This window comes from Schistocerca americana, chromosome 4 (genome assembly GCF_021461395.2).
Source record: "Schistocerca americana isolate TAMUIC-IGC-003095 chromosome 4, iqSchAmer2.1, whole genome shotgun sequence".
Lineage (NCBI taxonomy): Eukaryota > Metazoa > Arthropoda > Insecta > Orthoptera > Acrididae > Schistocerca > Schistocerca americana.
The window spans coordinates 203690313-203705977 of NC_060122.1; the positions used below are offsets into that span (position 1 = coordinate 203690313).

A 15665-nucleotide genomic window follows, 5' to 3' on the forward strand; every position below is an offset into this window, starting at 1 on the left:
AGGGTGGTAATGTGTAATAGGCAGCTATCTATCCAGACCATCACAAAGGATTTCCAAACTGCATAAGGATCCAGTCCAAGTACTACGACAGTTAGGCGGGAGGTGAGAAGACTTGGATTTCGTGGTTGAGCGGCTGCTCATAAGCCACACATCACGCCGGTAAATGCCAAATGACGCCTCTCTTTGTGTAAGGATCGTAAACATTGGACGACTGAACAGTGGGAAAACGTTGTATGGAGTGGCGAATCACGGTGCACAATGTGGCGATCCGATGGCAGGATGTGGACATGGCGAATGCCCGGTGAACGTCATCTGCCAGCGTGTGTAGTGCCTACAGCAAAAATCGGATGTGGTGTTGTTATGATGTGGTCGTGCTTTTCATGGAGGGGTCTTGCATCCCGTGTGGTTTTGCTTGGCATTATCACAGCACATTCCTATATTGATGTTTTAAACACCTTCTGGTTTCCCACTGTTGAAGAGCAGTTCGGAGATGGCGACTGCATCTTTCAACACGATCGAGCACCAGTTCTTAATGCATGGCCTGTGGTGGAGTGGTTACGCTACAATAACATCCCAGTAATGGGCTGGCCTGCACAGAACCCTGTCCTGAACCCTATGGAACACCTGTGGGATGTTTTGAAACGCCGACTTCGTGCCAGACCTCACCGACCAACATCGATACCTCTCCTCAGGGCAGCACTCTGTGAAGAACGGGCTGCCGTTCCCCAAGAAGCCTTCGAGCAATCGATTAAACGTGTACCTAAGCGAATGGAAGCTGTCATAAAGGCTAAGAGTGGGCCAACACCATATTGAATTCCAGCATTACCGACGGAGGGCGTCACGAACTTGTAAGTCATTTCTAGCCAGGTATCAGGATACTTTTGATTACATAGAGTACATCTACATCATGCTCATACATCCAGCTATGTGTGGCTTTTGGTTCCATTAACTGATCCCTCATATCCTGTTTCACTTGCGAATGGCGCATGGGAAGAATGACGGTCGGTAAGCTTCTGTATTATCTCTAATTTCTCGAATTCTGTTGTTGTGGTTATATCACGAGACGTATTTTGGAGGAGTTAATGTGTTTTTCGGCTCTTTCCGGGAAGTTTTCTCTCGGATATTCACTATCAAACTTGTTAGTGATGCACAACACCTCTCATGTAACGTCTACCACTCAAGTTTGTTGAACGTCTCTGTAACTTTGTCGCGCCGACAAAACGATCCCGTGACCTACCTGTCCAGGATCCCACATTGTTGAACAACACTCAAGAATCGGTCGAACTATCGTCTTATAAGCCACTTTCTTCGTTGACGAGTTTCATTTTCTGAAAATTCTTCCTATGAATCTCAGTCTGGCGTCTGCTTTTGCTACTTTGTACCAACTTTGATTCCATAAGGAACTGTTGTTCACAGCGACCGTAGAATATAAGGAAACAGCGGCACACAGCAGTCACTCGCACTCCAATTGGTTTTTATTGCTCTAGCATATATAGATTTCGGGTGTGTTTTGTTGTTTGTTTTGTATTGGGGTTGGGTTGTTTGGGGAAGGAGACCAGACAGCGAGGTCATCGGTCTCATCGGATTAGGGAAGGACGGGGAAGGAAGTCGGCCGTGCCCTTTGAAAGGAACCATCCCGGCATTTGCCTGGAGCGAATTAGGGAAATCACGGAAAACCTAAATCAGGACGGCCGGACGCGGGATTGAACCGTCGTCCTCCCGAATGCGAGTCCAGTGTCTAACCACTGCTCCATCTCGCTCGGTTTTCGGGTATGAATAGCCATCTTGTTTTATGTGGTCGTCCCACTTAAGGTCGATTTGGATAGGTATTTCTAGACATTTTACGGTAGACACTAGTCCCTCAGTCGGTCATTATACGGAAGTATACATCCACATCGGTGGATTTCTTTTCTATGTATGCGGAAGTGGTACATTTATTCACATTCAGGGTCAGCTGCGAGAACCTGCACCATTCATCAATTTTCTGCGGGACATTCGGCAAATCGGCACGGTCTTCTAGCGTTGTACTTTCCTCCTGCCACACTTCCCTGTTGTGCTCCGTAAATTACCTTTGACTGTCGATTTTGTCTGGTTACGGGCGACGTGTTGAATTATATCTTCATGGAAGTTTTTGAATCCAAAGGCAAATCTGGTCGACAAGCTTTATAAACTGGTCCAGAGTGTGGGCAAAATCCATTAAGCACAAAAGCAAAGTCGGACTTAGAATGGCGCGTAAAGAAAGGTTTCATAGACCAAACGCGAGAGCGACTGACAAGCGTCCATCCGCTGTATTTGATAGATGTATCGTGTCAGCGGACGCAGCCACCTCACGTGTTGGCCACTGTCTTCCTTGACATCTGCTGTGATGCCAAGTCTTACTGCGTCTCCAGTTCCTGCGTCTCCAGTTACCGCACCTGTTGCTTTCCAGCACATTGTCAAGGTTCTGAAACTTCTTCCTTCCTCTCCTATCACCTCATATAAAAACCTTCAGCTTTTACCCCCTTGTCATCAAGAGTCAATCCTATTTTCCAAGTACAGACTGACGAAGGTTAGGACACAGTCAGAAACCTTGTGTTACTTTCTTGGTTCTGTGCAGCTGGCACTTGCTCCTCGGGGTGCAATAAAAATTAGGGTAATTGCTGGTAATGCTGTTCAGATGGTTTCAGTTAAATGCCCATGAAGTATGTTTCGGTTTGTATAGGCAATAATAATTCTCATCGACGATATTTAGTAAGTTCGTAAGTGCTCCACTCTCTTTTCCCGAGTATTAATTGCAAGCTTATCCCAAGCCACATCATTAAATGACTTAACCAGGTATGTAAAATACACATACATCGATCTCTTCCATTTTCTATAAACATCTCGCCCACAATTAGCAAGAGTCTTTTTGCAATGGTAGCACAAGTATTCCGTCTAAAATCGAATTGATCTTAGACCAAATTTTCCTTCGATAGCGTTTACAGTGTTTCCTTAATGGCTGATGGTTAGTTTATTGCTAATTCTTAACAAAGTCTTATCGTAGGAGGTGGTCTCTTTAGACGTAGTGTAGTCAACCGTCCTAGGGTACTAAACCCTCGTGTCAAATCCTTGTTCTCCTATTTGCGGGTTGGATCGGTGGTCTGTAAGAACTTCCTGAGGTTCGAAAATGTAAAGGGAAGGCTCGCAAACTGGGAATACATTAGGACGATGTGCAGTTGTTTTCGTATGGTTGTTCTCATGATCAAGCCATCCTATGACGAGGTGAATACGATCTTGAGTTCATGATACGTTTATGTCAGAAATATGACAACTAAGGACTAATAAAAACGGAATAACTGATAATTGTAGGTTAATAACTTTAAAGTTTATCCCAAAAAGAATGTATAAATTATTAGTTATTCTAAACATTCTGCGTGGTGTCTGTTTGTTCTATATCGTGTCTCCCTACCACCTTCGCGCAACGACGCTCTGAGTGTGATTTTTAGGGAATTGACTAGTTTGAACCTGGGACCTGTTGCTGGTAAGGAGACGTCAGACCACACATGACATGTAGAATTCAGAAGAGTTCAGTGAGACTAGCGATGATATAACCACATACTTAATGATTTCAGCGTCAGCTCCACTGCACTCCCTGTAAAGGACTCTTAATACTAACTAAGTTTAGTGGAAGGGGTTCAAGGCTTTCCTATTTTTAGTTAGCTGGTAAAATAACGTCGAAAAAGCAGTTAAGTTTACCACTGGAAATTTTATTCTACTCACAAAACATCGTTTATAAATTGCACTATTGATAAAAGGAAATGTTTTAATACAGGATGGTAAAAACCGACTGCGTTCAACAAAAATGTGAACGAATATTCCCTGAATGGGTTTCCAAGTTCTACAATGGATCGAAGGATGACCTATGCCATATCACATCTATAATCTAGGTTTAAATTAAGTTTCACAAAAGAGACAACTATCAAAATGGTCTACAGTGACCCTCAATTATCTTTAATTACCTATATAACTTGTCGTAAATTACAGTGGCTGATGTGACTTCTCAATAACTATATGACAGAAAAATCGTCTCATTTCAGATTTTTACTTCAAGTGGCAAATGTGAACACCATGAGCTTTAATTGACGATCGACACTAGTATTACGCAAAAAGGGGTTTAACAGATGCGACTTCTGCAGTTCTGAGTGAAGTTTTATGCGCTGTTATGCGGCATCGCATGCGTTCATTACCTTGTCGGTGTTCGTCAGGGGGCGGTGGACAGCGCAGCTCCGTCCAGCTCGCCCTCTCGGAAGCAACTCTCTTCTAACTTCTCCTTACTACAATTTACCGAAGTTGGTTTAAAAAAAACTATCTGGCTGTGTTTTCATCTGACCAATCAGGGTCTCAATGTTAACCTTAAGCTCTATCCAATGAGAAACGTTATACTTTTCGTGGTGGGGCAATGTTTTTAAGGTTTGCAACGTAACAGAGAAGCGAAAAAGTCTCACGCTAAAACTTGCAGCTGGTGTGGTCCTTTTAGCGTTATCGTAAGATCTATACTGTTCTTCTGGAGGGCTCTATCTTTTAACATGGGCTGGGGGGTGGTCCTAACGTAACAGAGACGCGAAAAATGTCTCACGCTAAAACTTGCGGGTGGTGTAGCCCTTTTTGTGTTATCGTAAGATCTATACTGTTCTTCTGGAGGGCTCTATCTTTTAACATGGGCTGGGGGGTGGTCCTAACGTAACAGAGACGCGAAAAATGTCTCACGCTAAAACTTGCGGGTGGTGTAGCCCTTTTTGTGTTATCGTAAGATCTATACTGTTCTTCTGGAGGGCTCTATCTTTTAACATGGGCTGGGGGGTGGTCCTAACGTAACAGAGACGCGAAAAATGTCTCACGCTAAAACTTGCGGGTGGTGTAGCCCTTTTTGTGTTATCGTAAGATCTATACTGTTCTTCTGGAGGGCTCTAGCTTTTAACATGGGCTGGGGGGTGGTCCTAACGTAACAGAGACGCGAAAAATGTCTCACGCTAAAACTTGCGGGTGGTGTAGCCCTTTTTGTGTTATCGTAAGATCTATACTGTTCTTCTGGAGGGCTCTATCTTTTAACATGGGCTGGGGGGTGGTCCTAACGTAACAGAGACGCGAAAAATGTCTCACGCTAAAACTTGCAGGTGGTGTAGCCCTTTTTGTGTTATCGTAAGATCTATACTGTTCTTCTGGAGGGCTCTATCTTTTAACATGGGCTGGGGGGTGGTCCTAACGTAACAGAGACGCGAAAAATGTCTCACGCTAAAACTTGCGGGTGGTGTAGCCCTTTTTGTGTTATCGTAAGATCTATACTGTTCTTCTGGAGGGCTCTATCTTTTAACATGGGCTGGGGGGTGGTCCTAACGTAACAGAGACGCGAAAAATGTCTCACGCTAAAACTTGCGGGTGGTGTAGCCCTTTTTGTGTTATCGTAAGATCTATACTGTTCTTCTGGAGGGCTCTATCTTTTAACATGGGCTGGGGGGTGGTCCCAACGTAACAGAGACGCGAAAAATGTCTCACGCTAAAACTTGCGGGTGATGTAGCCCTTTTTGTGTTATCGTAAGATCTATACTGTTCTTCTGGAGGGCTCTATCTTTTAACATGGGCTGGGGGGTGGTCCTAACGTAACAGGGACGCGAAAAATGTCTCACGCTAAAACTTGCGGGTGGTGTAGCCCTTTTTGTGTTATCGTAAGATCTATACTGTTCTTCTGGAGGGCTCTAGCTTTTAACATGGGCTGGGGGGTGGTCCTAACGTAACAGAGACGCGAAAAATGTCTCACGCTAAAACTTGCGGGTGGTGTAACCCTTTTTGTGTTATCGTAAGATCTATACTGTTCTTCTGGAGGGCTCTAGCTTTTAACATGGGCTGGGGGGTGGTCCTAACGTAACAGAGACGCGAAAAATGTCTCACGCTAAAACTTGCGGGTGGTGTAGCCCTTTTTGTGTTATCGTAAGATCTATACTGTTCTTCTGGAGGGCTCTATCTTTTAACATGGGCTGGGGGGTGGTCCTAACGTAACAGAGACGCGAAAAATGTCTCACGCTAAAACTTGCGGGTGGTGTAGCCCTTTTTGTGTTATCGTAAGATCTATACTGTTCTTCTGGAGGGCTCTAGCTTTTAACATGGGCTGGGGGGTGGTCCTAACGTAACAGAGACGCGAAAAATGTCTCACGCTAAAACTTGCGGGTGGTGTAGCCCTTTTTGTGTTATCGTAAGATCTATACTGTTCTTCTGGAGGGCTCTATCTTTTAACATGGGCTGGGAGGTGGTCCTAACGTAACAGAGACGCGAAAAATGTCTCACGCTAAAACTTGCGGGTGGTGTAGCCCTTTTTGTGTTATCGTAAGATCTATACTGTTCTTCTGGAGGGCTCTATCTTTTAACATGGGCTGGGGGTTGGTCCTAACGTAACAGAGACGCGAAAAATGTCTCACGCTAAAACTTGCGGGTGGTGTAGCCCTTTTTGTGTTATCGTAAGATCTATACTGTTCTTCTGGAGGGCTCTAGCTTTTAACATGGGCTGGGGGGGTGGTCCTAACGTAACAGAGACGCGAAAAATGTCTCACGCTAAAACTTGCGGGTGGTGTAGCCCTTTTTGTGTTATCGTAAGATCTATACTGTTCTTCTGGAGGGCTCTATCTTTTAACATGGGCTGGGGGGGTGGTCCTAACGTAACAGAGACGCGAAAAATGTCTCACGCTAAAACTTGCGGGTGGTGTAGCCCTTTTTGTGTTATCTTAAGATCTATACTGTTCTTCTGGAGGGCTCTATCTTTTAACATGGGCTGGGGGGTGGTCCTAACGTAACAGTGACGCGAAAAATGTCTCACGCTAAAACTTGCGGGTGGTGTAGCCCTTTTTGTGTTATCGTAAGATCTATACTGTTCTTCTGGAGGGCTCTAGCTTTTAACATGGGCTGGGGGGTGGTCCTAACGTAACAGAGACGCGAAAAATGTCTCACGCCAAAACTTGCGGGTGGTGTAGCCCTTTTTGTGTTATCGTAAGATCTATACTGTTCTTCTGGAGGGCTCTAGCTTTTAACATGGGCTGGGGGGTGGTCCTAACGTAACAGAGACGCGAAAAATGTCTCACGCTAAAACTTGCGGGTGGTGTAGCCCTTTTTGTGTTATCGTAAGATCTATACTGTTCTTCTGGAGGGCTCTATCTTTTAACATGGGCTGGGGGGTGGTCCTAACGTAACAGAGACGCGAAAAATGTCTCACGCTACAACTTGCGGGTGGTGTAGCCCTTTTTGTGTTATCGTAAGATCTATACTGTTCTTCTGGAGGGCTCTAGCTTTTAACATGGGCTGGGGGGGTGGTCCTAACGTAACAGAGACGCGAAAAATGTCTCACGCTAAAACTTGCGGGTGGTGTAGCCCTTTTTGTGTTATCGTAAGATCTATTCTGTTCTTCTGGAGGGCTCTAGCTTTTAACATGGGCTGGGGGGTGGTCCTAACGTAACAGATACGCGAAAAATGTCTCACGCTAAAACTTGCGGGTGGTGGAGCCCTTTTTGTGTTATCGTAAGATCTATACTGTTCTTCTGGAGGGCTCTATCTTTTAACATGGGCTGGGGGGTGGTCCTAACGTAACAGAGACGCGAAAAATGTCTCACGCTAAAACTTGCGGGTGGTGTAGCCCTTTTTGTGTTACCGTAAGATCTATACTGTTCTTCTGGAGGGCTCTAGCTTTTAACATGGGCTGGGGGGTGGTCCTAACGTAACAGAGACGTGAAAAAAGTCTCACGCTAAAACTTGCGGGTGGTGTAGTCCTAGCAGTTAGCTGGCGACGTGGGTGTCCGTCCGTCCCTTATCGTAGGGCCTTCCAGCTTAACACAGTTCTGCTCTCGGCTTCTGTTCTCGCTTCTCCCCTCGTAACTGCGTCTGTCTCACGGTGGGAAGGTATGACATGCATTTAGGCATTCTTGTGTTAGTCTGTGGTATTCCATTTGCTCACTCGTTACTCGTATTACTTTGGTTAATTTAATGTCACGATTTATTCGGAGCTATGTGACATACTACTGGATATGTTTATCATGTCAGGGTTTTCATGGAAGGTGTTGGATTTGCCTGACACCTTACATTATATCTAAAAAATGGAATAAAAACAAATTAACACTAAAATATTAAGTTCTTTTTCTGAAGAAATTTTAAATTTCACGTCAATGACGGTGCAGTAATGGTAGAAAATTAGCTACTTATGGGCATAAATTGACAAAAGTGGATTGGGTAATGCGGAGGTATATTATAGAATACAGCGAAACAGAAAAGTAATAGGGTGCATGAATTCTTTTTTATAGGACAAGAATATTTCTAATAACAATAAGAAAATAGCGGATGGGCTAGTGGTTGAATCGGTCCTAAGCTGTGGATCAGAACTACGAATGTTAGATGCTGACGTCCAAAGAAGGCTGATAGTCGTAGAAACGCATCGTTTACAAAGGAGTGCCAGGCTATCAAGACTGGAGGAAAAAGCTAACGATGACGTAAGAACTAGAGTGATGGCAAGTGAAACTGTAGTAAAAAACTCTGGTAGGCAGAACTGAAAGAAAATTGTTATAGTGCTATAGGCACTTCTTGAGAATGCCAAATCATCTGTGGCCTAGGAAAAGTTTTGACTTGAAACCACCTTGCAGGTGATCTTGGAATAACCGCGTCAGTGAAATAATGGAGCATGACGGTACACTCAAAGAGGATGCAATAAGTAGAGATGCTTGTCAGAAAATTGTACAGTAAAAAGTTATTATTTGATACTTGTATTAATTAACACCGTAATAATAAAAATAATAAGATAACTATCTACATAAATAAAAATATAAATGTTCGTTTGTACAAAATCGTAAAGCTCAGAAAATTCTTTCCTGATTTCTTTGAAATTTTGATAATACGTTGCATTCGAATACGTGCATTTTTGTGGACCTACTGGAGCACCATATCATATCTAAATACATATATATTAATAAAGAAGTTAGCAAACCTTTCATGTTCATTTGTCCAAAATCTTGAACCTCCGAAAGTCTTAAACATATTCTTTTGAAATTTTGAGACAATATTGCATTCGACTTCACCTGTACTTTTATGTGTATAATAACACCAGCATTTACATATATATAAATGAAACCTGACTGTCTTTTTTTACAACATCGTAAGTCTCCGAAAATTCTTCACCGCTTGTTTCTAAATGGTGACACAACGTAGTATTGGTGTAAATGTGTGTTTTTATATACCTGTTTCCTAAATATGTAGAATATGTAATTAAATATGTAACTTTTAAAGCGGAAACGTCTTCACCAAAAATCTCGAAACGTTCTTTACCGATTTACATTAAATTTTTATAGTCAAACACGCAAGTTCTGTATATGCCTTATCAGTTTTGACTAGAATAGTATCACGTAATCTGAATGAGCAAGAAAAGTAAATAAGGCCAGAGAGTGGAGCAAGGGGAGAAAATGGAGAAAAGAATCGGAAAGGAGGAGATGGACAGAGAAAGGGCTGGGAGGTGATGGAGAGAGTGGAGCAGGAAAAGATGGACATAAAAATGGTGGAGGAGATAATGGACAGAAAGAGTGTGGCAGAAGGTGGAAGATGAATAGAGAGGGAGAGGGGAAAATCGACACAGCAAGGGGAAAGGAGGTGTTGGACAGAGAGAAGGGGGAGAGAGAAAGAGAGAACACGAGGAGATTGAGTGGGAGAGAGAAGGAGAGAGGAGAAAGGAAGTAGAGACGAACTAAGAGAGAGGGAGGATAAGATAGACAGAAATAGTAGGGAAAAGTCGGGTAGATAGCAATCGAATTCCCATACGTGTTACAAACTAGTGTGTTCTGTTTTCTTTCTTTCTCATTTAACCGGACTAAGCCTCAGGAGCGCATGGCCAGTAGCAGATATTTCTTAATACAACTCTCCAAAGGACCGAGCGTCAACTCTATGGCTAATCAGCTCAAGATCTGTCAGAAACAAATGTCCGGTTTCGCCAGATGTAATTTTACCCTCTGAGAGTGTCATCCCATTAAAAATGGACGTGTTGCAAAGTCTATTGCCTAATAGCCTACCTGCTATGATACTGTGCAGTGTCGCACTTTGCATACTCACACGAAGAAGGAGACCCTGCCGCCCTCGTCGGCGGTCCGCCACACCTCTGCGAAGCCGCCGGCGCTCACCACCCCCAGGATAAGCACCGCGATGAAGGCTGCCAGCGTGACTCCGCTCAGCAGGAAGTCCGTCCACACCACCGCCTTCAGGCCGCCCTGCACCGCAAATAAATTCAGTAGACAACCCTCCAAGTACTTCACATCAGCGAGCAGACACGCAAAAGAAATCACAGCCATTTGTTGCTGAATTCCATGCCGTTTCTTTGTTTTTAACTCCTAATATAAGAGTATCAGATCTTCGAAAGGGGCAAATATTTATTTCCAAGAGATAGGACGCAGAAACAAGTTTCAGTGTTTTACTGTCCTTCAAAGTAGTCACTAGCTTTGCGTTTAACCAGTTGCCAGCAATGTGGAAAGTGAAGAAAACCTTTATCAGAGCCAGTTGCGTTAATAGTTAGAATGGCGCGGTTGTACTGTCCCACGTATCTGTGTAACATATCTGGTATAAAGTCAGAGTAGCAAGCGTCTAAATACGGGTAGTATGGTCAATGGTACAGCGCTTCCACAGTGCCATCTATCGCGTAGAGGAATCACAACTCGCGATGTATGTACCCTGATATTTCGTGAAAACTGCTTGGTGGGTTATACGGAAAGTGCCGTACTTCTTTCTCAAAGTTGGTAGCAGATTTTGTTCCAAAAACGAACAATAACAGCGCATTTATGGAATGCAGTTGGGGAATGGTATGCGTTAGGATAACACCATCACAGTTGTACAACGGAATGAAAATAGACCTCATTTCCACTTTGCTGAGATTCTGACGAATGAAATGACGGACTCATTGATATGATTAACATTTCAGGTATGGCTCGTACGATGTCGCCCATAAACAGCCAGCGTAATGATAAGGCGTGAGAAAGCCTCACGTTCGTTTCTCTCCGAGAGGTACGAACAGCGTCGAATCGTGGACATTGCTCCATCATTCGGTGGATTTTTTCTCATGCCCAAGAGGTCCTTCGGAATGTGAAGCAGTCATATGCTCTAATCCTTTCTCTCGGGCCACCTTGCAAATCGTTAGTCTTTGATCTTTGTCCATTTACGCGATACGACGGTCACCCATCTTGCCACTATTCCACACGACAATAAGGATTACCTGTAAGCCTGATGGAGACATTGATGATGGTGTCTTGCTGCACGCCCTCTTGCGCATTCAATTTTTATTCAGCTCCATTGTTCATGTTTCGAAAACACCGTGACATCACTCATCAGATCGTCCACTACACAAAGCAGTATTTTTCCCCTAACTGCACATGCAAAAGACGAAGGAAGAGAGAGCTCTTTCGCTCATGCTCTGTGATAAGCAATGACGGGGAGAGACGGTGTAAACTAACGTCTGGTATAACCTAAATAGGTTTATCCGTTGCGTTGCATCTATATTGCATGCAATCCACTATTGAAGGTACAACTCTGGTAATATCTCGTAATACAGCGCTCAGCTTCAAACGTGTTATTCTCGCTTAGGGCATTCGCCAACTAATAAAAAGCGTGCCTCGTTTCTTCCGTGATTTCCTCTCGCACTTGCCCTGTTGATATAAATTGTTTCATAATTATTTATTCAGTTTAACCAATTTCCAAGATTTTCAATTTGATTAAGTAGTTCTTTCGGTTTCTTGTCGTGTTATGTATTTCCGTTCATTGCATCCCAATAGTGTGATATATATAGAGAGAGAGAGTGTGTCACAGAACTTGTTCAATTGCATATATCGAAGAAACGACTGCGTTTTTCCTTGGTGAAGATACGAGGATGTTTGTTGCCGAGGTTCCTAAATTTATGCAAAATGTGATTGCTGATAGCATGCATGAAAAAGATTACTGCCATAGGAAGCGCCATGTCATTCCTTGCAGCTTACTTCACTGGCTTGAGCGACAGAACGATTAAAATTAATAATTGGATAGGTTATGTGGTCTTAAACCATTTTAGCATGAGGTTTATATGACCGAACCATAGAAACCCATCCTGAAGCGCTTTGTAACTGCTTGCTGGATCCCGTTTGAGGGCACTTACAGCCAGCTGCAAAGTTGTTATTTAGCGTACGTGCATCTAGTTTGCGAAGTGCATCGAAAAACGCAAATTTAATAAATGAATCGTTTACTGTTGTGCAACAAATCAGGTATTGCAATGGGATATGTGTGGCCTGGTTGAGACTGGTGAAACCGATTTACCGAAGGAATTAGAGAAATGTAGTTTCGGCAGCTTCACTGAGTTCGTGGTCACTGTTGATACGGTCCTAAATCTGTATCCGTCGTGATGGATGCTTCTGAAACACTGTGTTCCAATACCGTCTAGCTCGCTACTTGTAAAATAAGTAACTGGTGGTTACAGTGAGGTACTGATATCGCAAGCTTCTATTGGCGCAAGAGGAACCTAGACAAACGATGCCTACGGATTCTGAGCAGAGGCGTTTTGAGAATTACATGCAGGGTATGAACCCATGTCAAGAAGACGTTACGCAGCGACCATACAAACGTAAGGCCTACTGAAAGGCTACTGTGTTGGCAGCAAATGTACGTTTCTTGTGACCAGTGTTCCAACTTCAGCAAACAATGTACCGACTAACATTTTCTTAAGACCAGAAGAAAGTTACTACCCTCAGGCAAAAAATAACGCAGTGATTTGGTTAAAGGGCAAATATACAAGTTACGTTTTTAACAATATTGGGAGCGATGTCCATATTGAATACAAGATATATATGGAAATGAATTCGATAAAATACTTAAATATGAGAATCACAATAAGTAATATGGTAACATGCTCCGAATTGTCTTCAACAGAATGGGTATAGGTTAGGAACTGGATTCCTAGTAGAGAGGGAATGGGTTGGTTCACGTTCCCGACCCTAACCTCACCTGCAAGTCACACACGAAAAATGAATCAGTAGTACAGCAGATACAAGAATATGACGGGAAACATCTGGTGTCTGATATAAAGGAAGATCTTGAACTCCCTATGGATGCGTTTAGAAGGCTGGAACTGACATAAATAAAAAGGCAGTGAAGGATTTTGCGATGTTCGGGACTGCTCTTCCGTCCACGTAATTTATCCTGGAAGGAATACACAGCAAGGAATTACTGAATGATTAATTTGGGTCTGGGAAATGACGATGAGGAACCTCAGGCTGCTGAAGAAGAAAATTTGCATGTTGAACTGCCACCAGTTGAAGGTGACAGTGAGGGTGCTAAATTGTGCTACTGCTAAAGACTGAAAATGATTCCTCACTCTATGAATGCTGTAGTTTGTGGGTGCAATTATCGGTCACATTATTTATGTCATGTCATTGTAGCCATTTTTGTTACTGTTTTTGTGGAATTAAAAAAAAAGTGGTTAGCGCGCGGGAATGCCATACCAAAGGACATGGGTTCGCTCACAGATGGGTGAAAGAATTTTACCCTCTCCATATACGCAACACGTTCTGAGACATTGTTATTCGAGTAAGCTAAGATTTTTCTGCTATATTCGTTATTACTTACATGTAAGCGCGCACTTACTCAGTAATGATTTCGTGATTTCTGTGTTTAAGAAACGAAATATGAAATTGCTGGAGATGAAATTGCTTGCGAGCGAAACAACCGACAGTGACCTTTATATTTCTTCTTGTCAGAAATAATTCACCATTTTTTCCGAATATGTAGCGATTTCCGAGTTGCGGTTAGACAGGAATCTAAGAGCACAACTTAAATTACTGAGAATGTAACTAGCAGCGGTCATCTTCATAATCTTGCTTGTCACAACTGTTTATGTGCGATAGAATCCTCAACAACAGTAGATAGAGATGAAAGATCTCCACCCTAATATTTTTAGACTGTAGCACCATATACGAAACATTTTCATTCATGAGATGCATGTTATAAACTTCGACGAGCTGCAGGAGCTCTCGAAAATGCGTTTTTTCAATTTTGCTTTTAAGACCCAAATCGTTGATGTATCATAAAGGGAAGTGGGCTACTTAGTCATTTGGATCTCTAGGAGCTGGCCGCTGTGGAGGAGCGGTTCTAGGTGCTTCAGTCCGGAACCGCACTGCTGCTACGGTCGCAGGTTCGAATCCTGCCTCGGGCATGGATGTGTGTGATGTCCTTAGGTTAGTTAGGTTTAAGTAGTTATAAGTCTAGAAGACTGATGACCTCAGATGTTAAGTCCCATAGTGCTTAGAGCCATTTTTGATCTCTAGGAGTGAGTTATAACCACATTCTGTTTATCTTCTTATTCTTTGGAACTCTCAGAATCAATTTCACGGGTGCTTTTATAGATGTATTACTACAATGTGGTACTACACACTGTTCCTAACTCATTTTCCGAAACGTAAAATCCAAAACACGATGTCAGTGTAAATGAGAATAAGATGAAATAATGCGGAGTTTACGACAATCTGCAGAATACAGTCAAATACGCTATTGTTATTATCCATGCATGGAAACATGCGGTCAGGGAAACTGTAAAACTTCTGTGAATTTCAGCTGGGAATCATGGAAATGGATACTGTTAAGGAGGAGGCAACAGCGTTGAAGGCGGGCACGTCAGCTCAATGGAATGCGGCATCATGCGTTATGGCAACGTAAACGCAATTTTCGGTACTCGTAAGAATAGCGCGCCTGTGTCGTCTGCTAGCCGCTTTGTGTTCGTGGCGCTGTGCGCGCTGCAGTGCGCATGCGCGGATCTGCGGCCGCTTGCTTTTGGTTGGCTTGCGCGACGCGAACCGACAACAGCGCCTCGGTTCTCTAGACCCGAACGGTATCGATACCGAAATGCATACTGAATAATGCAGGGGCTCTAATTCGAGTACTAGACCGTTCGGTGCTCTTGGGTACCGAAACGATCGGCACAATGGCGGAAAGATACAGAATAGGCACCCATGGGCCGCGCCACGGTTTCCATTTCCGTCTTGTCGCACACCAACTGCCCTGCTGTCTCTCACTCGTGAGAGTGCATTGGTGACTTGATTTCATTTGTCACTCTTGTACAGGATATGATAGTCGTGGTCCTCCACTTTAACCTAAATTTCATCAATCTCTCTGGCAGATTTGACGTGCTAACGATATTAGGGTTTTGTGGTCAGTACCTATCAGGAACTGTCTTCCAAATACGTATTGTCTAAAATATTTCATTGCCCAACAAATGGCCAACATCTCCCTTTGCGTCGTACTGTATCTTCTTTCTGCCTTGTTCAGCATCCTCCCTACAGATAAGTCGCTTCCAATTTTTCCTTGGGTTGAAACTGCTCCAATACGTGACTGGGTAGCGTCTGTGATAATTACGAAGTCCAGGTACTGTCTCACAGGTGGACTCATCAGCTTCTATTTCAAATGCTGAAAAGCGTTTCCCTGCTCGACACCCGAGGTATAAGGCACTTCTTTAATAATTCATGTAGCAACTTCACGATTTTGGTGAGGTTGCTCATAAAACGCCAGTACGATCTCACAAGCCCTAAATACGCCTCTAATTGCTTCGTTGTTTTGGGTTGTGGATACTCTTTCATTACACTGACCTTCTGTGAATCCGACCTCATGGCCCGGGCCTATAAAATACGACT

General features: G+C 43.4%; 1 protein-coding gene across 1 annotated transcript in view; it reads right to left on the bottom strand.

Moving 5' to 3' along the window:
- Positions 1-15665, bottom strand: part of LOC124613349 (sodium-coupled monocarboxylate transporter 1-like) — a 119163-nt gene that overhangs the window by 65194 nt on the left and 38304 nt on the right. Inside the window, exon 5 of the mRNA XM_047142045.1 lies at positions 10084-10238. Within this exon, the coding sequence (XP_046998001.1) occupies positions 10084-10238 (155 nt within the window). The remainder of the gene's footprint in view (positions 1-10083; positions 10239-15665) is intronic.